This window comes from Salmo salar, unplaced genomic scaffold (assembly GCF_965601325.2).
Source record: "Salmo salar unplaced genomic scaffold, fSalSal1 ptg000432l, whole genome shotgun sequence".
NCBI lineage: Eukaryota > Metazoa > Chordata > Actinopteri > Salmoniformes > Salmonidae > Salmo > Salmo salar.
In genome coordinates this window covers 2,057,221-2,083,537 of record NW_027675387.1, presented here as the reverse complement: position 1 = coordinate 2,083,537, position 26,317 = coordinate 2,057,221, and the positions used below count along the sequence as shown (strand labels likewise).

The 26,317-nt window shown below is 41.5% G+C and overlaps 1 protein-coding gene across 1 annotated transcript; it reads left to right on the top strand.

Moving 5' to 3' along the window:
- Window positions 1–17,134: 17,134 nt before the first annotated feature.
- On the top strand, window positions 17,135–22,302 carry LOC145876053 (uncharacterized). Its single transcript, XM_082971825.1, has 2 exons — window positions 17,135–17,174; window positions 21,382–22,302. Exons 1-2 carry the CDS (start codon window positions 17,135–17,137, stop codon window positions 22,182–22,184), a joined length of 843 nt encoding a protein of 280 aa, XP_082827951.1. The 3' UTR covers window positions 22,185–22,302.
- Window positions 22,303–26,317: the final 4,015 nt, after the last annotated feature.

Below are 26,317 nucleotides of genomic sequence, written 5' to 3'. Positions count from 1 at the left end.
ATAAAGAGGATCAGGGGAGAATAAAGAGGATCAGGGGAGAATAAAGAGGATCAGGGGAGAATAAAGAGGACAGTGATTATGGATATGCACTCATGTTGACTTATATATTTGAACGTTCTTTTTCGCCCAGAGTACACATTTTAGATTTATTATTGTTATTATTATTGTTATTATTACTACTGTACCTACATTCTTAAAAACTAAGACAGAAAAAGTGTACTTTTTGTTGTCGTAGGAAGAGCCATAAGAGGGAAAAGCAGGATGGGATGGGGGTTTGGGGGATGGGTAGAGAGAACAATAGAGGGCTCTGAAACTATTATTTCTGAAATAACCACTTCCTAATGTGACTAGAGTCTAATACTTCCTGTGGCAGATCAGAGGGCATGATAGCTCACCAAAAATGATTCTGAAGTGTGCCAGGCCTTGCAGTCCCAAGATAGAATTCCAACAGGCCCTTCCCTGTGGCTCAGTTGGTAGAGCATGGTGTTTGCTACGCCAGCATGGTGTGTGCAACGCCAGGGTTGTGGGTTCGATTCCCATGGGGGGCCAGTACGAAAAAAATAAAATTACAATTTTTTTTGGAAATGTATGCATTCACTACTGTAAGTCGCTCTGGATAAGAGTGTCTGCTAAATGACTAAAATGTAAAATAGCCTTGCTGAAATCCCCCCCCCCCCCCCCCCCTTTTAATTTTGTGGCTAGAGTCAAATACTTTCTATAGCACAAACTTCACATCAGGATAGGCAACCGAAATGAATCATTAATAGACTAATACACTTGAAACACATAGCCAAACCGAAAACTGCAGACATTACTAGTGCCTCCCCACGATCAAACCGTCATGAAAAATAAAATGAAACGCAGCCTGATGTGATCAGAAACTTCAACTAGCAAGTCGCAGCAATGAAGAATTCGGCACAACACCGAAGCCAAAATAAAAAATACATTTTACTCAACTGCGTTACCCACTCCAGTCAGCAGATGGCGGAAGAAGAATTGAGTGCGTGCGCGTTCACGCGAAGGGGGGCCAAAAAGGCTTCTCAACAGCTTTTACCCCCAAGCCATAAGTCTCCCGAACAGGTAATCAAATGGCTACCCGGAGTATTTGCATTGTGCCGCCCCCCCCCCCAACCCCTCTTTTACGCTGCTGCTACTCTCTGTTTATCATATATGTATGTCACTTTAACTACACATTCATGTATATACTACCTCAATTAGCCCGACTAACCGGTGCCTGTATATAGCCTCCCTACTGTTATAGCCTCGCTACTGTTATAGCCTCTCTACTGTTTATAGCCTCTCTACTGTTTATAGCCTCTCTACTGTTATAGCCTCTCTACTGTTATAGCCTCTCTACTGTTATAGTCTCTCTACTGTATACAGCCTCTCTACTGTATACAACCTCTCTACTGTTATAGCCTCTCTACTGTTATAGCCTCTCTACTGTATATAGCCTCTCTACTGTTTATAGCCTCGCTACTGTATATAGCCTCTCTACTGTATATAGCCTCTCTACTGTTATAGCCTCTCTACTGTATATAGCCTCTCTACTGTATATAGCCTCTTTACTGTTATAGCCTCTCTACTGTTATAGCCTCTCTACTGTATATAGCCTCTCTACTGTTTATAGCCTCGCTACTGTATATAGCCTCTCTACTGTATATAGCCTCTTTACTGTTATAGCCTCTCTACTGTTATAGCCTCTCTACTGTATATAGCCTCTCTACTGTATATAGTCTCTCGACTGTATATAGCCTCTCTACTGTATATAGCCTCTCTACTGTTATAGCCTCTCTACTGTATATAGTCTCTCGACTGTATATAGCCTCTCTACTGTATATAGCCTCTCTACTGTTATTTTTCACTGTCTTTTTACTGTTGTTTTTATTTCTTTACTTATCTATTGTTCACCTAATAGCTATTTTTTACTTAAAAAATTGCACTGTTGGTTAGAGCCTGTAAGTAAGCATTTCACTGTAAGGTCTACACCTGTTGTATTCGGCTCACGTGACAAATAAACTTTGATTTGATTGTATTAGACAATGTAAACACACTAATAGACCAGGAGGAATAATACCCATTTTATGCAGGAATTTAACAACATAATTACATCGGCATACAAACTCGGTAGTACAGAGTAGATACTTCATATAACTTGCGAAATATTGCATTGTGGGTAGTTTAGGAGGTATCCCAAAATAAATGAATAAATATGTAATAACACAAAAACATAACTGTTTGTACTTATAGGTAACCAGATCGTGAATACGACTAGCTTACTAAGTCTTTAACGACACTTTATTGTTACACTGGTGAGTAAAAACTCATGCTTCCTAGACTTTAACTTGTCTGACAATAAAATATACATTTTACTCAACTGCGTTACCCACTCCAGTCAGCAGATGGCGGTCTGGGAATTTAAGGTAATGCTGTTGGTGTGACGTATAATGTAGTGGACGGAACGCTTCTTTCAACAGTAGCAACAGTTAGTCAGACACCACGGTAGTTTGCTAGACAAAATAGCCGAACAATAAAGCTCTTTAGACGCTTTAGTGTGTATTAGGCACTGTGTTTTAAACCCTCTTCTGTCGTCTAGTTAGTTATCCGATTTAATTTCATATTTACGGTGTTGTTGTTATTAGTCAGCTAGCGGGCTGGTTAAGTTAGCATTAGCCTAGCTAGCTAACATCCCCGACCATGCGCTCACTGAGCTACTCTCCTGCTAATGAAGAGGACATCACAGTAAAACAAGAAGTAGAGGGTGAGGCCGTTACTGTGAAAGAAGAAAAAGACGCTTCAGAGTGAAAGAGGAGGAGGATGTTACAGTAAAAGAAGAGGATGCAGTTTATGGAGTGAAAGAGGAAGAGGGGGAGATGACTGTTACGTCGATAGAGGAGGAAACTGGACATCTGGGCCCGGTTTCCCAAATGCATCTTAACGCGTCCAATGGTTCTAACGGTGAACTTAGCCATAAGATGGTTTTGAGAAACCGTTCCCTGATTAACACTAGTAAGTACTGTCTTAAAAACAGAGGCACAAACTCTGCAGTTGTTGAACTGATGTGTGGTGTTAAAGCGGAATTAAGCAATAGCTACATCCATATTGTGACTTTTAAATTATTAATTTATAGCCATTGATTGTTGAAGAATATAACACATGCCTCATGAGCTTAGTTCACCAGTTTACCCAATCAGATCCCCAAATAAGCTTTTTTTACTCCAATGTCTAGAAACAATGTAAATCAACACTGTATAGCCTCAACATAGTTAAAACTATAATGTTGATATCATGGATGGTCAGTCCTTGCATCCATAGGTCTGTCTATGAATTTGAAAGTAGTTACATTTCTCCAACCCCCTAATCATCTTATTACCAAAACTGGTGGAATGACAGCTTTGTTATTGTATGAACGGCAGATTGCTGGGTTGTGTGAGTTTTTTCAACAGTAACAAAATGGCTGCCCAGAGGCTTGGTTTGGTAAACAGCTGAGGGATGGGGGAAGGAGGAGTGTAACCACTCAAAATTATTCATCCAGGATGTCATAATGATAGTTTAACCAGGTTTCTAGGATATATAGTATATTCTAGAATTCATCCATGATGTCATAATGATAGTTTAACCAGGTTTCTAGGCTATATAGTATATTCTAGAATTCATCCATGATGTCATAATGATAGTTTAACCAGGTTTCTAGGCTATATAGTATATTCTAGAATCCATCCATGATGTCATAATGATAGTTTAACCAGGTTTCTAGGATATATAGTATATTCTAGAATTCATCCATGATGTCATAATGATAGTTTAACCAGGTTTCTGGGCTATATAGTATATTCTAGAATTGCCAGTGTAGATTTCCTGTGGAGGCAAATTATTAGAGCTGTTGATAAGTCATTGTATAATATTCAGCCAATTGTTTTTCATGCCATTACATTAAAGGCAAGACATACCTAGATTCAATTACATTCATGAATTGGTTTGAAACCTTTGTTTTAAACCCTTCTCAAAATTGGTGCCTTGCCGGATTTGTAAAAAATGGTTTGTCATGAAACTCTATTTTTTAAATGTATTTAAATGTAACCTTTATTTAACTAGACAAGTCAGTTAAGAACAAATTCTTATTTACAATGACTTCCTACCCCGGACAACGCTGGGCCAATTGTGCGCCGCCCTATGGAACTCCCAATCACGGCCGGTTGTGATACAGCCTGGATTTGAACCAGGGTGTCTGTAGTGAAGCCTCAAGCACTGAGATGCAGTGTCTTAGACCGCTGTGCCACTCGGGAGCCCCAACATCATGTTCTAGTGCTGTCCCCAACTAAAATACATCTTGGTCAACCAAGAGTCATCTGTTCTTTCTACCAATCACCCCATGTGTTTTTATAAAATCAACTATATGTACTGAACTTGTCTGATGCTTTAAGCACGCTGTTTGATTAAATAATTTAAACACAAATGACTGGAGGGAGCCAGTCATCACTATAACCTGACTAGAGGGAGGGAGCCAGTCATCACTATAACCTGACTAGAGGGAGGGAGCCAGTCATCAATATAACCTGACTAGAGGGAGGGAGCCAGTCATCACTATAACCTGACTAGAGGGAGGGAGCCAGTCATCACTATAACCTGACTAGAGGGAGGGAGCCAGTCATCACTATAACCTGACTAGAGGGAGGGAGCCAGTCATCACTATAACCTGACTAGAGGGAGCCAGTCATCACTATAACCTGACTAGAGGGAGCCAGTCATCACTATAACCTGACTAGAGGGAGGGAGCCAGTCATCACTATAACCTGACTAGAGGGGAGCCAGTCATCACTATAACCTGACTAGAGGGAGCCAGTCATCACTATAACCTGACTAGAGGGAGCCAGTCATCACTATAACCTGACTAGAGGGAGGGAGCCAGTCGTCACTATAACCTGACTAGAGGGAGGGAGCCAGTCATCACTATAACCTGACTAGAGGGAGCCAGTCATCACTATAACCTGACTAGAGGGAGGGAGCCAGTCATCACTATAACCTGACTAGAGGGAGGGAGCCAGTCATCACTATAACCTGACTAGAGGGAGGGAGCCAGTCATCACTATAACCTGACTAGAGGGAGGGAGCCAGTCATCACTATAACCTGACTGGAGGGAGGGAGCCAGTCATCACTATAACCTGACTAGAGGGAGCCAGTCATCACTATAACCTGACTAGAGGGAGGGAGCCAGTCATCACTATAACCTGACTAGAGGGAGGGAGCCAGTCATCACTATAACCTGACTAGAGGGAGCCAGTCATCACTATAACCTGACTAGAGGGAGGGAGCCAGTCATCACTATAACCTGACTAGAGGGAGGGAGCCAGTCATCACTATAACCTGACTAGAGGGAGGGAGCCAGTCATCACTATAACCTGACTAGAGGGAGGGAGCCAGTCATCACTATAACCTGACTAGAGGGAGGGAGCCAGTCATCACTATAACCTGACTAGAGGGAGGGAGCCAGTCATCACTATAACCTGACTAGAGGGAGGGAGCCAGTCATCACTATAACCTGACTAGAGGGAGCCAGTCATCAATATAACCTGACTAGAGGGAGGGAGCCAGTCATCACTATAACCTGACTAGAGGGAGGGAGCCAGTCGTCACTATAACCTGACTAGAGGGAGGGAGCCAGTCATCACTATAACCTGACTAGAGGGAGCCAGTCATCACTATAACCTGACTAGAGGGAGCCAGTCATCACTATAACCTGACTAGAGGGAGCCAGTCATCACTATAACCTGACTAGAGGGAGGGAGCCAGTCGTCACTATAACCTGACTAGAGGGAGCCGACCAGTTCTGAAAGCCTTTTGCCGTACCCTCACCCTACTCCTCTGGTGATGTAGAGGTTATCCCAGGCCCTGTGTGTCCCCAGGCGCTCTCATTTGTTGACTTCTGTAACCGTAAAAGCCTTGGTTTCATGCATGTTAACATCAGAAGCCTCCTCCCTAAGTTTGTTTTACTCACTGCTTTAGCACACTCCGCCAACCTTGATGTCCTTGCCGTGTCTGAATCCTGGCTTTGGAAGGTCACCAAAAATTCTGAAATTTCCATCCCCAACTACAACATTTTCCATCAAAATGAGAGGAGTTGCAATCTACTGCAGAGATGGCCTGCAATGTTCTATCATACTTTCCAGGTCTAAGCCCAAACAGTTCGAGCTTTTAATTAAAAAAATGAATCTCTCCAGAAATAAGTCTCACTGTTGCCGCCTGTTACAGACCCCCCCTCAGCTCCCAGCTGTGCCCTGGACACCATATGTGAATTGATTGGCCCCCATCTATCTTCAGAGTTCGTTCTGTTAGGTGACCTAAACTGGGATATGCTTAACCTCTCTAGAGGGTTAAGCATATCACTGGCCAACATCCAGTGAAATTGCAGAGCGCCAAATTCAAAAACAGAAATACTCATAAGAATTCATAAAACATACAAGTGTTATACATCGGTTTAAAGATTAACTTCTTGTTAATCAAACCACGGTGTCAGATTTCAAAAAGGCTTTACCGTGAAAGCATACCATGCGATTATCTGAGAACAGCGCCCAGCAGACAAATCATTACAAACAGTTACCAGCCAAGTAGAGGAGTTACACAAGTCAGAAATAGCGATAAAATGAATCACTTACTTTTGATGATCTTCATATCGTTGCAACTCACAAGACTCCCATTTACTCAATAAATGTTTGTTTTGTTCGATAAAGTCTCTCTTTATATCCAAAAACCTCCGTTTTGTTCATGCGTTTTGTTCAGTAATCCACAGGCTCAAAGGCAATCACAACAGCCAGACGAAAAATCCGAAAAGTATCAGTAAAGTTCGTAGAAACATGTCAAACGATGTTTATAATCAATCCTCAGGTTGTTTTTAGCCTAAATAATATATAACATTTCAACCGGACAATAACGTCGTCAATATAAAAGGTAAACAAGAAAGGTGCGCTCTCGGTCTCGCGCATGAAAAATCTCTGAGATACTGAATGGTCCACTCATTCAGAGTGGTCTTACACTCTCATTTTTCAGGATGCAAGCCTGAAACTATTTCTAAAGACTGTTGACATCTAGTGGAAGCCCTAGGAAGTGCAATTTGAGACCTAAGTCAATGGAATCTGTATAGGCAGTCAATGGAAAACTACAACAACAACAAATCCCACTTCCTGGATGTATTTTTCTCAGGTTTTCGCCTGTCATATCAGTTCTGTTATACTCACAGACATTATTTTAACAGTTTTGGAAACTTTAGAGTGTTTTCTATCCAAATCTACCAAGTTTACTTTGGCACGCTTTTCATCCGGAGGTGAAAACAGTGCCCCCTACCCTAGTGAGGTTAACACCCCGGCCGTCCTACAATTCAAGCTAGATGCCCTCAATCTCACACAAATTATCAAGGAACCCACCAGGTACAACCCCTAAATCTGTAAACATGGGCACCCTCATAGATATTATCCTGACCAACTTGCCCTCCAAATACACCTCTGCTGTTTTCAATCAGGATCTCAGCGATCACTGCCTCATCGCCTGCATCCGTTATGGGTTTGCGGTCAAACGGCCACCCCTCATCACTGTCACATGCTCCCTAGAACACTTCTGCGAGCAGGCCTTTCTAATCGACCTGGTATACATATTCGTCGCCAAACCCACTGGCTCCAGGTCATCTATAAGTCTTTGCTAGGCCGACTTCACTCAGCTCACTGGTCACCATAGCAACACCCACCCATAGCACGCGCTCCAGGAGGTATATCTCACTGGTCATCCCCAAAGCCAACACCTCCTTTGGCCGCCTTTCCTTCCAGTTCTCTGCTGCCAATGACTGCAACGAATTGCAAAAATCGCTGAAGTTGGAGACATATATCTCCCTCACTAACTTTAAGCATCAGCTATCTGAGCAGCTTACCGATCGCTGCAGCTGTACACAGCCCATCTGTAAATAGCCCATCTGTAAATAGCCCATCCAACTGCCTACCTCATCCCCATGTTTTTATTTACGTTTTTTTGCTCTTTTGCACACCAGTATTTCTACTTGAACATCTATCACTCCAGTGTTAAATTGTAATTACTTCACTACTATGGCCTATTTATTGCCTTACCTCCGTACTCCATTTGCACACACTATATATAGATTTTTCTATTGTGTTATTGACTGTTCGTTTGTTTATCCAACGTGTAACTCTGTTGTTTTTGTCGCACTGCTTTGCTTTATCTTGGCCAGGTTGCAGTTGTAAATGAGAACTTGTTCTCAACTAGCCTACCTGGTTAAATAAAGGTGAAATACATTTTTTTTTTTTTTAATCTTAGCTTTATTGACAACACTCAAATGGATACTGTCATTAACGCAGTTCTTCAATAATTACACATAATACTTAATACTGTAGATGTTTAGTTACAGTCACATGATCAACTATCAGAAGATCCAGGAAATACTTTTCTGAATGACAGTCAAATTACAAACATCACGACATGCAACAACAACCAAAGTGCTTCTTCATTCATTACTCTGGTAAAGACAGTTATGCTGTGCTGCACATTGGATCCAACATCCCTAACAAATTGATGTTTATAATGTGTTATTGTCTGCTTGATTTACTGTAGGGTCTCGTTAGTCCGTTTGGAAACGGAGATACTTAGCTCATAATGTGTAGAGAACTGTTCCTTGATGGATAGGCTATTGTTCAACACACAGCTATTTTCCTATATTTGTTGTTAGGTGTAGTTATGGGTCCTACAGTAGGTCTATGTTATTGTTAGGTGAAGTTATGGGTCCTACAGTAGGTCTATGTTATTGTTAGGTGAAGTTATGGGTCCTACAGTAGGTCTATGTTGTTGTTAGGTGAAGTTATGGATCCTACAGTAGGTCTATGTTATTGTTAGGTGAAGTTATGGGTCCTACAGTAGGTCTATGTTATTGTTAGGTGAAGTTATGGGTCCTACAGTAGGTCTATGTTGTTGTTAGGTGAAGTTATGGGCCAATTTGGCAAACAGTGTACAAACCCTCATTGTCAGGCTGATGGAAAAGCCAAAGAGCATTTTACTGGTTGAAGTGTTTTTTAAGTACAAAGCGGTTGATTTGCGATGACGACACAAACATTATATTAAGCAGGAGATTCAAGCGAGCCTGACAATTATAATCCAAAGTAGTGTGAAATGAACTCATTAGCAACCTGGAAATGGAGGTTACTCCCCTGAGCAAAAATCTTTTCTCACCAGCAAACATAGAAAAGGGCCTCCAATCTTAGATGTTACTACTAATGTGAAAACAAGACAAAATATGACTATTGTTGCTCATTTTAAGACAAATGTCAAGTAATCATTACATTCATTACAGACGTCAATTGTTGTACAACATCATGGCTCCGCTGTTGGCATCACCTTTTACAGTGGATTTCTGCTGTTGTGGGCCTTTAACCATCTGTCTGACTTTGTTGTTCACACAGGAGAGATATGGGACTATCGTGGATCCTCTGGGGAGTCTCAACAACCTCTTGATGCTGACGAGGCAGAGAAGAGTCTCTCCAGATCAGAACTCCTCAAGAAACACCAGCAGAGACCCACAGGGAAGATAATTAACCTCTCTGACTGTGGGAAGAGATTCACCTCATCAGGCATTAAAATTCATCGGAGAAGCCACACAGTAGAGAAAGCTTATTGCTGTACTCAATGTGGGAAGAGTTTTGATACATCTAGCCATCTTATTGTACACCAAAGAACACACACAGGAGAGAAATCTTATAGCTGTGATGAATGTGGGAAGAGTTTTGCTCATCGAAGCAGCCTGATATCACACCAGAGAATACACACAGGAGAGAAACCCTATAGCTGTACTCAATGTGGGAAGAGTTTTGTTCAATCTGGAGAACTGAAGATGCACCAGAGAAGACACACGGGAGAAAAACCTTATAGCTGTGATCAATGTAACAAGAGATACTCCGATAAAAGACATCTGATCAAACATCAGAAAATTCATGAATGAGTTGTTTCATGATATCAATGAATTAATGTCACAATGTAGAATGTTTTAACATTGTAGAAGGAGTATTTTAATGATGTCACAATGTAGAACCCTAAACGTTTGTCCCCTGTTCTATTGATTTCAACATGATATGGATATTAGACTCAGGGGGAAAATCCAGGCTCTGAAATGGAAGAGTTACTATTTTTGTGATTTAACAAAAAGTGACAAACACTAAAATAGTTTTACATTTACCATGTTGGTGACCCACTGGAATCAAAATGCAACACTTCAAAATGTAGCTAGCTGTTTTCTACAAATTGTCCTCTAACCAGGGATGTACACATTACTCCCAGATTCCATGTGGATTTTGAGCTGTTAGTTTAACAGGACGTGCAACCTCATCTCCCTCCTCTCACAAAATTGATTTCAACATGATATCGATGAGTGATGACATAAATGTTGTGTTCCTTTGTTTAGCGACCCCTAAATTTAAATGTATCACTCCAAAATGTAGCTGACTGTCTTCTGCAGGTTGTCCTCTAATCTGTGAGGTAAAATATATCTCCCATTTCCATGTGTTTTGTTTAGTTGTTAGTTTCAACATCACGTACAACCTGATTTCCCCCCTAATCGATATCAGTGATTTATTGCTACTTGTCAAAACAACAGCATTTTTGGTGCTTGTACAGTTTTATAAGGAGCTTGTTTAAAAAATACAAGTAATATGATTATTGTGGCAGATGTTTGTGTATATAGCACATTTTATGTTTAGGTTTTCAATTTATCACAAACTGTTTCTGCATATTGGTTATTGATTTGGACACGATAAAACTGTGTTTTGACATTGGGGATATCCCACCTAGCAACATGTCATTGAAAAGACGTTGAAAATATGACTATGCAACCAAATATTTCATATTTACATTTCATGATCAGATTTAGTAATCGATTTATTGATGATATTTATTCATGCAACCAACTGACAATTTTTGGTACAATTATATTCACATTGTTGCCCTGCTTTTAAAATATCAGGGTTCATTCTCAGATGTGCCAACCCAAATGTACTAGAGCATGACATTGGGGACTGGGCCCCGATCCAACAACATGCCTATCTAGTGAACCCTGAAAAGAGAGAGAAGCTCTGCAGTGAGGTGGAAAGTTACTATGGATATTGCAGGAGTTTCCTCTTGAAATCAGACATGTCAGTGGTGAGGACAACTTGGTTGCTGATTGTCTCAAGGGTGGGCAGTTAAAAAGTTTTGTGTTTAGACAGTGCGTTGCCATGGATCACAATGTATTTTGACTGCACGTTTTTCTGTATTGGAGATGAGTTTTGTTTGGGCTCATTCCAAGGGGACGAGTGTTCTAGAAGCTAGTGAGTTTTAGGAAGAAGTGAGTTCTAGAAGCCAGTGAGTTTTAGGAAGACGAGAGTTCTAGAAGCTAGTGAGTTTTAGGAAGACGAGAGTTCTAGAAGCTAGTGAGTTTTAGGAAGACGAGTGTTCTAGAAGCTAGTGAGTTTTAGGAAGACGAGAGTTCTAGAAGCTAGTGGGATTTAGGAAGACGAGAGTTCTAGAAGCTAGTGAGTTTTAGGAAGACGAGAGTTCTAGAAGCTAGTGAGTTTTAGGAAGACGAGAGTTCTAGAAGCTAGTGAGTTTTAGGAAGACGAGTGTTCTAGAAGCTAGTGGGATTTAGGAAGACGAGTGTTCTAGAAGCTAGTGAGTTTTAGGATTCTATAGAAAGAAAAAGGAGAAACAAATAATACTATTGTATATTATTATTTAGAAATACGTGTTTTTTTCTTGTTTTTAATTGTTGACAGCCAGTAGACATCATGTTTATATTGGTGAAGGTGAAGCATTGTAGTTGATTATAATGTGAAATGGAAGTTGTTTTCTGTTGGTGGTGAGCAAACTATAGGATATATTTGTTGTCTTAAAGGGGAAGTTGTTACAGGCTTTGGTTTTGAGGTTTTTGCCATTTATGTTTTGAGGTTGGACGTTAGCACGTCTAGCTCGTTAGCACGTCTAGCTCGTTAGCCCGTCTAGCTCGTTAGCACGTAGGACGCACTGATTGGTGTCACCTCGTTAGTCAGTATGTGTTACACCTGTGCTGGCTTGTCCATCTCGTTAGTGGGAAGGTGTTTCACCTGAGCTGGTCCAGGTTCTATTTAAGAGTGTCTGGCCCAGTGCTCCAGTTGTCTTGATACATGTGGAGAGTCAACACCTTTAGTTGCTCCACCTTTTTGGTTTGCTTCCTGTCTTTAAGTTTGGTGTGGGATTTTCTTTTGTTTGCCTCTTCTTGGGCAGATTTAGTGGGTCTCATGGTGGGTGTCTTTTAGGTCCCAGTTGTTGTTACTAGTCAACTTCCAGTGGACACCCCCATAGTGTCTTTCAGAGCCCCTCCTAAAAAAACAAGTTATATTTTGGGTTGGATATTGCATCATATTGTTGATATTTTAATCAATGGCGTTTCCTTACAATGCTCATTAGTCTTTCAGTTGTTATTATTGTTTTTTATCCTCATATTTGTGTACTAAATATTTCTGATTATTTTCATAGTTTTTTCCTGTGAAGCCATTGTGTTGCATCCATGTCTGACATGTGCTGTATAAATAAAGCTTGATTTGATTTGAACATATTGTAAAACAAATTAACCCAATGACTGACCAATCAACAGACTCTTGGTCCACCTTAGTATCCCCCTTGTCCCTTTCCCAATGTCATGAACTAGACCAGGTACTGTTACAGCTGCTCTCTCCTCCTCAATGTCATGAACTAGACCAGGTACTGTTACAGCTGCTCTCTCCTCCTCAATGTCATGAACTAGACCAGGTACTGTGTTACAGCTGCTCTCTCCTCCTCAATGTCATGAACTAGACCAGGTACTGTGTTACAGCTGCTCTCTCCTCCTCAATGTCATGAACTAGACCAGGTACTGTGTTACAGCTGCTCTCTCCTCCTCAATGTCATGAACTAGACCAGGTACTGTGTTACAGCTGCTCTCTCCTCCTCAATGTCATGAACTAGACCAGGTACTGTGTTACAGCTGCTCTCTCCTCCTCAATGCCATGAACTAGACCAGGTACTGTTACAGCTGCTCTCTCCTCCTCAATGCCATGAACTAGACCAGGTACTGTGTTACAGCTGCTCTCTCCTCCTCAATGCCATGAACTAGACCAGGTACTGTTACAGCTGCTCTCTCCTCCTCAATGTCATGAACTAGACCAGGTACTGTGTTACAGCTGCTCTCTCCTCCTCAATGTCATGAACTAGACCAGGTACTGTGTTACAGCTGCTCTCTCCTCCTCAATGCCATGAACTAGACCAGGTACTGTGTTACAGCTGCTCTCTCTCCTCAATGCCATGAACTAGACCAGGTACTGTGTTACAGCTGCTCTCTCCTCCTCAATGTCATGAACTAGACCAGGTACTGTGTTACAGCTGCTCTCTCCTCCTCAATGTCATGAACTAGACCAGGTACTGTGTTACAGCTGCTCTCTCCTCAATGCCATGAACTAGACCAGGTACTGTGTTACAGCTGCTCTCTCCTCCTCAATGTCATGAACTAGACCAGGTACTGTTACAGCTGCTCTCTCCTCCTCAATGCCATGAACTAGACCAGGTACTGTGTTACAGCTGCTCTCTCCTCCTCAATGTCATGAACTAGACCAGGTACTGTGTTACAGCTGCTCTCTCCTCCTCAATGTCATGAACTAGACCAGGTACTGTGTTACAGCTGCTCTCTCCTCAATGCCATGAACTAGACCAGGTACTGTGTTACAGCTGCTCTCTCCTCCTCAATGCCATGAACTAGACCAGGTACTGTGTTACAGCTGCTCTCTCCTCCTCAATGCCATGAACTAGACCAGGTACTGTGTTACATCTGCTCTCCCCTCCTCAATGTCATGAACTAGACCAGGTACTGTGTTACAGCTGCTCTCTCCTCCTCAATGTCATGAACTAGACCAGGTACTGTTACAGCTGCTCTCTCCTCCTCAATGTCATGAACTAGACCAGGTACTGTTACAGCTGCTCTCTCCTCCTCAATGTCATGAACTAGACCAGGTACTGTGTTACAGCTGCTCTCTCCTCCTCAATGTCATGAACTAGACCAGGTACTGTGTTACAGCTGCTCTCTCCTCCTCAATGTCATGAACTAGACCAGGTACTGTTACAGCTGCTCTCTCCTCCTCAATGTCATGAATTAGACCAGGTACTGTGTTACAGCTGCTCTCTACTCCTCAATGTCATGAACTAGACCAGGTACTGTGTTACAGCTGCTCTCTCCTCCTCAATGCCATGAACTAGACCAGGTACTGTGTTACAGCTGCTCTCTCCTCCTCAATGCCATGAACTAGACCAGGTACTGTTACAGCTGCTCTCTCCTCCTCAATGTCATGAACTAGACCAGGTACTGTGTTACAGCTGCTCTCTCCTCCAAAGTGAAGGGTTCTGAATACTTAACGAATGCATTGTAAACCGCTGGCAGAGTTTTCTACCATTGGCAGTTTTGTACACAGTCATGTGATACGTGGTATAGAAAAGTCCAATCTTAGGAGAGTACATGGGAGGCACTATACTGTGTGTCTGCAGGCGGCTATCTGGTCAAAACAACTGATCCAGGTGCCCCTCTACCCTCTGGTGGGATGGATCATGTCTACAGAGAAACCTAGATTCAAATACTTAGATGTTTGTTTATTGGGTATATGTTGTGATATTGTTAGATATTACTTGTTAGATATTACTGCACCGTCTGAGATAGAAACACAAGCATTTCACTACACCTGCAATAATATCTGCTAAACATGTGTATGTGACCAATAAAATGTGATTTTGATTTGAAATAAACGTCCTATTTATCAAAGATGCTTTTGGCTGGAGTCAAAATGACTCCAAAGGATTTGAATTTGTTAAAAGTCCATATTGATACAGAAACACTAAACCATGATATAGATTTCTTAAGAACAAGTTGATTTACAAAGTCATGAAAATTTGGAAGAATTGAATAAACCACATTTTGGCTATGATAAAAGATATGCTGTTGGCGGGGCTCCCTGCCTGTGCCATTAAACCCCTACAACTCATCCAGAACGCCGCAGCCCGTCTGGTGTTCAACCTTCCCAAGTTCTCTCACGTCACCCCGCTCCTCCGCTCTCTCCACTGGCTTCCAGTCGAAGCTCGCATCCGCTACAAGACCATGGTGCTTGCCTACGGAGCTGTGATATGGAACGGCACCTCCGTACCTTCAGGCTCTGATCAGGCCCTACACCCAAACAAGGGCACTGCGTTCATCCACCTCTGGCCTGCTCGCCTCCCTACCTCTGAGGAAGCACAGTTCCCGCTCAGCCCAGTCAAAACTGTTCGCTGCTCTGGCACCCCAATGGTGGAACAAGCTCCCTCACGACGCCAGGACAGCGGAGTCAATCACCACCTTCCGGAGACACCTGAAACCCCACCTCTTTAAGGAATACCTAGGATAGGATAAAGTAATCCTTCTAACCCCCCCTTAAAAGATTTAGATGCACTATTGTAAAGTGGTTGTTCTACTGGATATTATAGGTGAATGCACCAATTTGTAAGTCGCTCTGGATAAGAGCGTCTGCTAAATGACTTAAATGTAAATGTAAATGTAATATGCCTCTGGGGTCAAAATGATCCATGTCAGAAGTATGGTTCAACGCAAATATGTAGTGGGTGTAAAGTTTGTTTTAAATTCTCACTCATTAAAAACGAATCAATCAACACATGCTTCTCTTTGAACGACTTAATGTAATATTAATATTTTATGAAATAAATGAAAAATAAACGTTTGGTTCCTCAACTGCGTTGCCCAGTCCAGTCAGCAGATGGCGATGTGCGTCTTTTAGGTTCAGGCGATGCTGCCAGTGTGACGTATAATCTAGTGGACGGGACGCTCCTTCAACAACAACAGCTAGTCAGACACCTCGGTAGCTTTCTAGCAAACATAGCTACAACATTCACGCTCTTTACACTGGTTTGGTGTATATTAGTCGCTGTGTATTAAACACACTTCTGTCGTATGTACTTGTTGGCCCATTTAATTATATATTTACGTTGTTTGTCAGCTAGCTGGTTTGCTAAGTTAGCTTAGAACTAGGCTAGTCGCTAATGCTAACTAGCTAACATCCCCGACCATGAGTTCACTAAGCTACTCTCCTCCTGTTAAAGAAGAAGAGGTCTGCTGGACGGAGAAAGAAGCTCTTGTGAAAGAGGAGGAGGAAGAGAAAGATGTTACAATACAAAAACAAGTAGAGGGTGAAGCTGTTACCGTGAAAGAAGAAGAGAAAGACGTTTCAGTTAAAGAAGAGGAAGAGGCGTTCAGAGTGAAAGACGAGGAGGATGTTACAGTAAAAGAAGAGGAGGAAGAGAAAGAGGAGGTTGCAGTTTTTGGAGTGAAAGAGGAGGAGGGGGAGATTACTGTCACATTGGAGGAAGAAGAGGAGGTTGGAGATGTGTTTAACACCAGTAAGTACCGTCTCTGCAGTCGTTGAACCAATATGCAGTAAAGGGGTTCTACACTTTAATGTTGTTCTGTAGGAATGGCTGAAGCTTCACTGTAACGTGTAGAACATCAAGAGTGGACCATCAACAAAACGTTAACAATTGATCAAATGCATCCAATGACAATGCCTGAAATACTGTAGTCCTCAATATCTCCTATTAGATTAGCCCAAGATGTTCTCTTAAAGGGGCAATCAGCAGTTGTTACATCCATTTTGGGACTTATACATTAATGATATGTACCCATCTGTTTCTTGAAGAAATCACTTATAAATGCCTCATGAGATTAGTTCAACTGTTGTACCCCTTCAGAACGCAAAATATAGGCTTTTTTTAACTCCAATGTTTGTCAGTAAATATAAACAAACACTGTATATCCTCAAAACATGGTTAAAACTATAATGTTGATATCATGGATGGTTACATTTCTCCAGCTCCATCCCTCAGCTTTTTACCGAAACGGGCAGGGAGTTCGCTTTGTTAATGTTTCTGCTGCTGATTGCTGCCCCCGTTACTCCTCAAGGTCCAAGGACTGTATGTTATTTTCAGAGGTAGTCTGGCTCTGGCAGCTAAAATAGTCAATTATTCCATCTAAATGTGAATCGATTCTCAATTGCGACACATTCAAGGAAAATAGGAATGTTTCTCGACTCATACCCTGACTTTAAAAAGGGATTTGGTGAGAATTAGTTTAGGAACTGCGTGTCACATCATGACAATGTGAACGCGATTGGTCGACAGTCTCTTGGATGGGAGTTATATACGCCCTGACATTTTCTGGAATAGTTTTTATTTGAAAACGTTTTTGTTTACTTGCCTGCCTATTGAATTTGGAATGCACTGTACTGTTCATCTCTGAAACTCACTGAGATAATTCCTTTGATACAGCAGTAGCAATACAGGGACATAACATCTACAGGGTCCTACAGTAGGTCTATGTTGTTATTAGGTGAAGTTATGGGTCCTACAGTAGGTCTATGTTGTTATTAGGTGAAGTTATGGGTCCTACAGTAGGTCTATGTTGTTATTAGGTTAAGTTATGGGTCCTACAGTAGGTCTATGTTATTGTTAGGTGAAGTTATGGGTCCTACAGTAGGTCTATGTTATTGTTAGGTGAAGTTATGGGTCCTACAGTAGGTCTATGTTATTGTTAGGTGAAGTTATGGGTCCTACAGTAGGTCTATATTGTTATTAGGTGAAGTTATGGGTCCTACAGTAGGTCTATGTTGTTATTAGGTTAAGTTATGGGTCCTACAGTAGGTCTATGTTATTGTTAGGTGAAGTTATGGGTCCTACAGTAGGTCTATGTTATTGTTAGGTGAAGTTATGGGTCCTACAGTATCCTGCGCACCAGTATCTCTACTTGCACATCGTCATCTGCTCATCTATCACTCCAGTGTTAATCTGCTAAATTGTAATTACTTCGCTACTATGGCCTATTTTATTGCCTTACCTCCGTACTCCATTTGCACACACTGTATATAGATTTTTCTATTGTGTTATTGACTGTACTTTTGTTTATCCCACGTGTAACTGTTGTTTTTTTGTCGCACTGCTTTGCTTTATCTTGGCCAGGTCACAGTTGTAAATGAGAACTTGTTCTTGACTGGCCACCTGGGTAAATAAAGGTGAAAATAATATATATATATTTTTTTACTTTATTGACAACACCCAAATGGATACTGTCATTAACACAGTTCTTCAATAATTACACATAACTCATAATACTGTAGCAAACATTATATTAACCTGTTGGGGATAGGGGGCAGTATTTGCACGGCCGGATAAAAAACGTACCCGATTTAATCTGATTATTACTCCTGCCCAGAAACTAGAATATGCATATAATTATTAGCTTTGGATAGAAAACACTCCAAAGTTTCTAAAACTGTTTGAATGGTGTCTGTGAGTATAACAAAACTCATTTGGCAGGCCAAAACCTGAGAAGATTCCAAACAGGAAGCGCTCTCTCTGACCATTTCATGGACTTCTTGATCATCTCTAACCAAAACAGGGGATCTCTGGCATGACGTGACATTTTCTAACACTCCCATAGGCTCTCAGAAGGCGCCAGAAATTTGAATGGTTGCTTTGGAGCCCCAGGCTGAAACACATTAGCGCCTTTTGTAAGTGGTCTATCAGAGGACAATGAGAATGGAGGGGCGTGCACGGGCCGACTCCATGTTTACTTTCTCTCACTTTGAACGTATACAGGGTTTCCCGGTCGAAATATTATCGCTTTTTTACGAGAAAAATAGCATAAAAATTGATTTTAAACAGCGGTTGACATGCTTCGAAGTACGGTAATGGAATATTTAGAATTTTTTTGTCACGTAATGCGCCGTGCGCGTGACCCTTATTTACCATTCGGATAGTGTCTTGAACGCACGAACAAAACGCCTCTATTTGGATATAACTATGGATTATTTTGAACCAAACCAACATTTGTTATTGAAGTAGAAGTCCTGGGAGTGCATTCTGACGAAGTCAGCAAAGGTAATCAAACTTTTCTAATAGTAAATCGGAGTTTGGTGAGTACCACACTTGGTGGGTGTCAAAATAGCTAGCCTGTGATGGCCGGGCTATGTACTCAGAATATTGCAAAATGTGCTTTCACCGAAAAGCTATTTTAAAATCGGACATAGCGAGTGCATAAAGGAGTTCTGTATCTATAATTCTTAAAATAATTGTTATGTTTTTTGTGAATGTTTATCGTGAGTAATTTAGTAAATTCACCGGAAGTTTGCGGGGGGTATGCTAGTTCTGAACGTCACATGCAAATGTAAAAAGCTGGTTTTTGATATAAATATGAACTTGATTGAACAAAACATGCATGTATTGTATAACATAATGTCCTAGGATTGTCATCTGATGAAGATCATCAAAGTTTAGTGTTGCATTTAGCTGTGGTTTTGGTTTTTGTGACATTATATGCTAGCTTGAAAAATGGGTGTCTGATTATTTCTGGCTGGGTACTCTGCTGACATAATCTAATGTTTTGTTTTCGTTGTAAAGCCTTTTTGAAATCGGACAGTGTGGTTAGATAAAGGAGAGTCTTGTCTTTAAAATGGTTTAAAATAATCATATGTTTGAGAAATTGAAGTAATAGCATTTCTAAGGTATTTAAATATCGCGCCACGGGATTCAACTGGCTGAGCGTCCCACCTAGCCCATAGAGGTTAAACAGGACATTCAAACGAGCCTTACAATTATAATCCAAAGTAGTGTGAAATGCACTCATTACCAACCTGGAAATGGAGGTTACTCCCCTGAGTTTTCCCCCATTCACATTCAGAATACATTGTGAAAACTAAAATCTTTTCTCACCATTTTTGCTCCAGGCAGATATACTACATCCATAACTATCGGTTTCCTCATTAGCAGGGAGGAGTTTCTGCAATCAAATTGCACTCGTGCCACAATTTTAGCAAACACAGAAAGGGGCCTATATTGGAGACCAAAAGTCGTCCGGCACACTGCTTAGAGTTTCAACAACATGAATAACTTATTTCTAGCCTACAATCATCTATGTTACTGCTAATGTGAAAACAAGACAAAATATGACTATTCTTGCTCATTTTAAGACAATTGTTAAATCATGTTAACATTCATTACAGATATCAATTGTTGTCCAACATCATGGCTCCGCTGTTGGCATCACCTTTTACAGTGGATTACCGCTGTTGTGGGCCTTTAACCATCTGTCTGACTTTATTGTTCACACAGGAGAGAAACTTCACTATCGTGGATCCTGGTTAAATAAAGGTGAAAAACAAAATGTACTAAAAAATACATTTAAAAAATCATAAGTTTATTGACAACACCCAAATGGATACTGTCATTAACTCGGTTCTTAATACTGTAGCAAACATTATATTAAGCAGGACATTCAAGCGAGCTTTACAATTATAATCCAAGGTAGTGTGAAATGCACTCATAAGCAACCTGGAAATGGAAGTTACTTCCCTGAGTTTTTCCCCCATTCACATTCAGAATACATTGTGAAAAACTTTAATCTTTGCTCACCATTTTTGCTCCAGGCAGATATAGTACATCCATAACTATCGGTTTCCTCATTACCAGATATACTACATCCATAACTAGTGATTTCCTCATTACCAGATATACTACATCCATAACTAGTGGTTTCCTCATGACCAGATATACTACATCCATAACTAGTGGTTTCCTCATTACCATATATACTACATTCATAACTAGTGGTTTCCTCATTACCAGATATACTACATCCATAACTAGTGGTTTCCTCATTACCAGATATACTACATCCATAACTAGTGGTTTCCTCATTACCAGATATACTACATCCATAACTAGTGGTTTCCTCATTAGCAGGGAGGTGTTTCTGCAATCAAATTGTCCTCGTGCCGCAATTTTATTAAACACAGAAAGGGGCCTATATTGGAGACCAAAAGTCGTCTGGCACACTGCTTAGAGTTTCAACAACATGAATAACTTATTTCTAGCCTACAATCATCGATTTCACTACTAATGTGAAAACAAGACAAAATATGACAATTCTTGCTCATTTTAAGACATTTGTCCAACAATTTTAACATTCATTACAGACGTCAATTGTTGTTCAACATCATGGCTCCGCTGTTGGCATCACCTTTTACAGTGGATTACCGCTGTTGTGGGCCTTTAACCATCTGTCTGACTTTGTTGTTCACACAGGAGAGATATGGGACTATCGTGGATCCTCTGGGGAGCCTCAACAACCTCATGATGCTGAAGAGGCAGAGAAGAGTCTCTCCAGATCAGAACTCCTCAAGAAACACCAGCAGAGATCCACAGGGAAGAGAACTCACTGCTGCTCTGACTGTGGGAAGAGATTCACCTCATCAGGCATTAAAATTAATCAGATAATCCACACACTGGAGAGAAACCTTTTAGCTGTGATCAATGTGGGAGGAGTTTTACTACATCTGATCATCTGACAGTACACCAGAGAACACACACAGGAGAGAAACCTTATAGCTGTACTCAATGTGGGAAGAGTTTTGTTCAATCTACATCTCTGACAGTGCACCAGAGAATACACACAGGAGAGAAACCTTATAGCTGTGGTCAATGTGGGAAGAGTTTTAGTCAATCTTGCTATCTGACAGTGCACCAGAGAATACACACAGGAGAGAAACCGTATAGCTGTGGTCAATGTGGGAAGGGTTTTGCAGCATCTACCTATCTTACTCTACACCAGAGAATACACACAGGAGAGAAATCTTATAGCTGTGGTCAATGTGGGAAGAGTTTTAGTCAATCTGGCCATCTGACAGTGCACCAGAGAACACACACAGGAGAGAAATCTTATAGCTGTAATCAATGTGGGAAGAGTTTTACTACATCTGGCCAGCTGACAGTGCACCAGAGAACGCACACAGGAGAGAAACCTTATAGCTGTGATCAATGTGGGAAGAGTTTTACTAGATCTGACCATCTGACTTTACACCAGAGAACGCACACAGGAGAGAAACCATATAGCTGTGGTCAATGTGGGAAGGGTTTTGCGGCATCTACCTATCTTACTCTACACCAGAGAATACACACAGGAGAGAAATCTTATAGCTGTGGTCAATGTGGGAAGAGTTTTAGTCAATCTGGCCATCTGACAGTGCACCAGAGAACGCACACAGGAGAGAAATCTTATAGCTGTGATCAGAGATAATCTGATAAAAAAAATCTCTGATCAAATATCAGAAAATACATACATGAAGAAGTTGTTTCATGATATCTATGAATTAATGTCACAATGTAGAAAGTTTTAACATTGTAGTAGGAGTATTTTAATGATGTCACAATGTAGAACCCTAAACGTTTGTCCCCTGTTCTATTGATTTCAACATGATATGGATATTAGCCTCAGGGGGAAAATCCAGGCTCTGAAATGGAAGAGTTACTATTTATGAGATTTAATAAAAAGTGACTAACAAAAAAAGAGTTGTGTTACACTTACCATGTTGGTGACCCACTTGAATCAAAATCTATCTGGCTGTTTTCTACAAATTGTCCTCTAACCAGTGATGTACACATTATTCCCAGATTCCATGTGGTTTTTGAGCTGTTAGTTTTAACAGGACGTGCAACCTCATCTCCCTCCTCTCTGCACAATTGATTTCAACATGATATCGATGAGTTATGACAAATAAGTGTTGTGTTCCTTTGTTTAGGGACCCCTAAATTTAAATGCATCACTCCAAAATGTAGCTGACTGTCTTCTGCAGGTTGTCCTCTAACCAGTGAGGTAAAATATATCTCCATTTCCATGTGTTTTTTTTAGTTGTGTTAGTTTCAACAGCACGTACAACCTGATTACCCCCCTAAATGATATCAGTGATTTATTGCTACTTGTCAAAACAACAGTGTTTCTGGTGCTTGTACAGTTTATAAGGTGCTTGTTTTAAAAAATACAAGTAATATGATTATTGTGGCAGATGTTTGTGTACATAGCACATTTTATGTTTAGGTTTTCAATATATCACAAACTGACATTGTTGCCCTGCTTTTAGAATATCAGGGTTCATTCTCAGATGTGCCAACACAAATGTACTAGAGCATGACATTGGGGACTGGGCCCGATCCAACAACATGCCTATCTAGTGAACCCTGAAAAGAGAGAGAAGCTCCACAGTGGTTTGCTTCCTGTCTTTAAGTTTGGAATACACACTCAGAGCCTCCTGACTGGGCCCTGTTTACACCACACAGGAATACACACTCAGAGCCTCCTGACTGGGCCCTGTTTACACCTCCACACAGGAATACACACTCAGAGCCTCCTGACTGGGCCCTGTTTACACCTCCACACAGCAATACACACTCAGAGCCTCCTGACTGGGCCCTGTTTACACCTCCACACAGGAATACACACTCAGAGCCTACTGACTGGGCCCTGTTTACACCTCCACACAGGAATACACACTCAGAGCCTCCTGACTGGGCCCTGTTTACACCTCCACACAGGAATACACACTCAGAGCCTCCTGACTGGGCCCTGTTTACACCTCCACACAGGAATACACACTCAGAGCCTTCTGACTGGGCCCTGTTTACACCACACAGGAATACACACTCAGAGCCTCCTGACTGGGCCCTGTTTACACCTCCACACAGGAACACACACTCAGAGCCTCCTGACTGGGCCCTGTTTACACCTCCACACAGGAATACACACTCAGAGCCTCCTGACTGGGCCCTGTTTACACCTCCACACAGGAATACACACTCAGAGCCTCCTGACTGGGCCCTGTTTACACCTCCACACAGCAATACACACTCAGAGCCTCCTGACTGGGCCCTGTTTACACCTCCACACAGGAATACACACTCAGAGCCTCCTGACTGGGCCCTGTTTACACCTCCACACAGGAATACACACTCAGAGCCTCCTGACTGGGCCCTGTTTACACCTCCACACAGGAATACACACTCAGAGCCTCCTGACTGGGCCCTGTTTACACCTCCACACAGGAATACACACTCAGAGCCTCCTGACTGGGCCCTGTTTACACCTCCACACAGCAATACACACTCAGAGCCTCCTGACTGGGCCCTGTTTACACCTCCACACAGGAATACACACTCAGAGCCTACGAGGCTTTTCTAAAAACTCCACTTTGCGTGTTTCACTCACCTCTTTTTTTAAACTAGGTTTGAGATGTGGTATCCACTCGGCTCGCTGCCTCTCAGATTAAAGGTGGGTCCATTTGTTCTGTTCCCGCAGTGTGGTCTCCCTGAGATCCCAAGTTAGAGGGATCCCTGGTGCACCATTTACCCAGGTCACCAGGAGCGGTCACCAAGTCAAGATTCACATCCCCATCGCCAAATGTGGTGGTTAATATTAATTGAGACAAACTTATCACACAAGTCAGAGTTATTCTTAAACTAAATCTTTATTCACTTATAAGGGAGCAGGTCAATACAACACACATATAAAGTCAATCAATTGGGTGCCCTATGATAATGATGGCTGGTCGACGAATCACCCCCAGATGATTCATTGAGAGATGAATCAACCCCAGATGATTCGTTGAGAGATGAATCAACCCCAGATGATTCGTTGAGAGATGAATCACCCCCAGATGATTCGTTGAGAGATGATCACCCCCAGATGATTCGTTGAGAGATGAATCACCCCCAGATGATTCATTGAGAGATGAATCAACCCCAGATGATTCGTTGAGAGATGAATCACCCCCAGATGATTCGTTGAGAGATGAATCAACCCCAGATGATTCGTTGAGAGCCCCGAGACAAAAGTACAAAGGTCTTTTACAGCCAAGATACACCCCTTTCAATCTACATGACGAACAACAGATGTATAGAACAGGTCACAAGGTTAAGATTTGTATGAAAGATACTTATAATTCTCAGCAGACAGTATCTGCTATAAAAACAGTACTCTTTGTGTAGAGACCAGGGTCTGGCCCTGAGGTCATCTCTCCCTGGTACCATATAGAACAGAAACATTAACTCATGTTCTGGAATGCGGTCTCTTTAGGTTTTATCACCCAAAAGACATTGCAAATCTCCTGTCAGTGTTTTCTCCCAGAGGCCCATTCTCAGTAGAACACACAGACACAATAGTTCTAAGAACCCTCTATTCTGTTGCATAAAACAACCATTTGATGCAATAAAAGTATTATAACATAATCTTGTAGTTTTGCTCTCAGTGTCCACTGAAAGTTGACTAGTAACAACAACTGGGACCTAAAAGACACCCACCATGAGACCCACTAAATCTGCCCAAGAAGAGGAAAACAAAAGAAAAACCCACATCAAACTTAAAGACAGGAAGCAAACCAAAAAGGTGGAGCAACTAAAGGTGTTGCCTCTCCACATGTATCAAGACAACTGGAGCACTGGGCCAGACACTCTTAAATAGAACCTGGACCAGCTCAGGTGAAACACCTTCCCACTAACGAGATGGACAAGCCAGCACAGGTGTAACACATACTGACTAACGAGGTGACACCAACATTTCAGTTGAATGCATTCAGTTGTACAATCAATCAATTCAGATCAAATTTATTTATATAGCCCTTCTTACATCAGCTGATATCTCAAAGTACTGTACAGAAACCCAGCCTAAAACCCCAAACAACAAACAATGCAGGTGTAGAAGCACGGTGCCGAGGAAAAACTCCCTAGGAAAAACTCCCTAGAAAGGCCAAAACCTAGGAAGAAACCTAGAGAGGAACCAGGCTATGAGGGGTGGCCAGTCCTCTTCTGGCTGTGCAGGGTGGATATTATAACAGAACATGGCCAAGATGTTTAAATGTTCATAGATGACCAGCAGGGTCAAATAATAATAATCACAGTGGTTGTCGAGGGTGCAACAAGTACCTCAGGAGTAAATGTCAGTTGGCTTTTCATAGCCAATCATTCAGAGTATCTCTACAACTTCCATTTCACATTATAATCAACTACAATGCTTCACCTTCACCAATATAAACATGGTGTCTACTGGATGTCAACAATTAAAAACAAGAAAAAAACACGTATTTCTAAATAATAATATACAATAGTATTATTTGTTTCTCCTTTTTCTTTCTATAGAATCCTAAAACTCACTAGCTTCTAGAACACTCGTCTTCCTAAAACTCACTAGCTTCTAGAACTCTCGTCTTCCTAAAACTCACTAGCTTCTCGAACTCTCGTCTTCCTAAATCCCACTAGCTTCTAGAACTCTCGTCTTCCTAAATCCCACTAGCTTCTAGAACTCTCCTCTTCCTAAAACTCACTAGCTTCTAGAACTCTCGTCTCCTTGGAACGAGGCCAAACAAAACTCATCTCCAATACGGA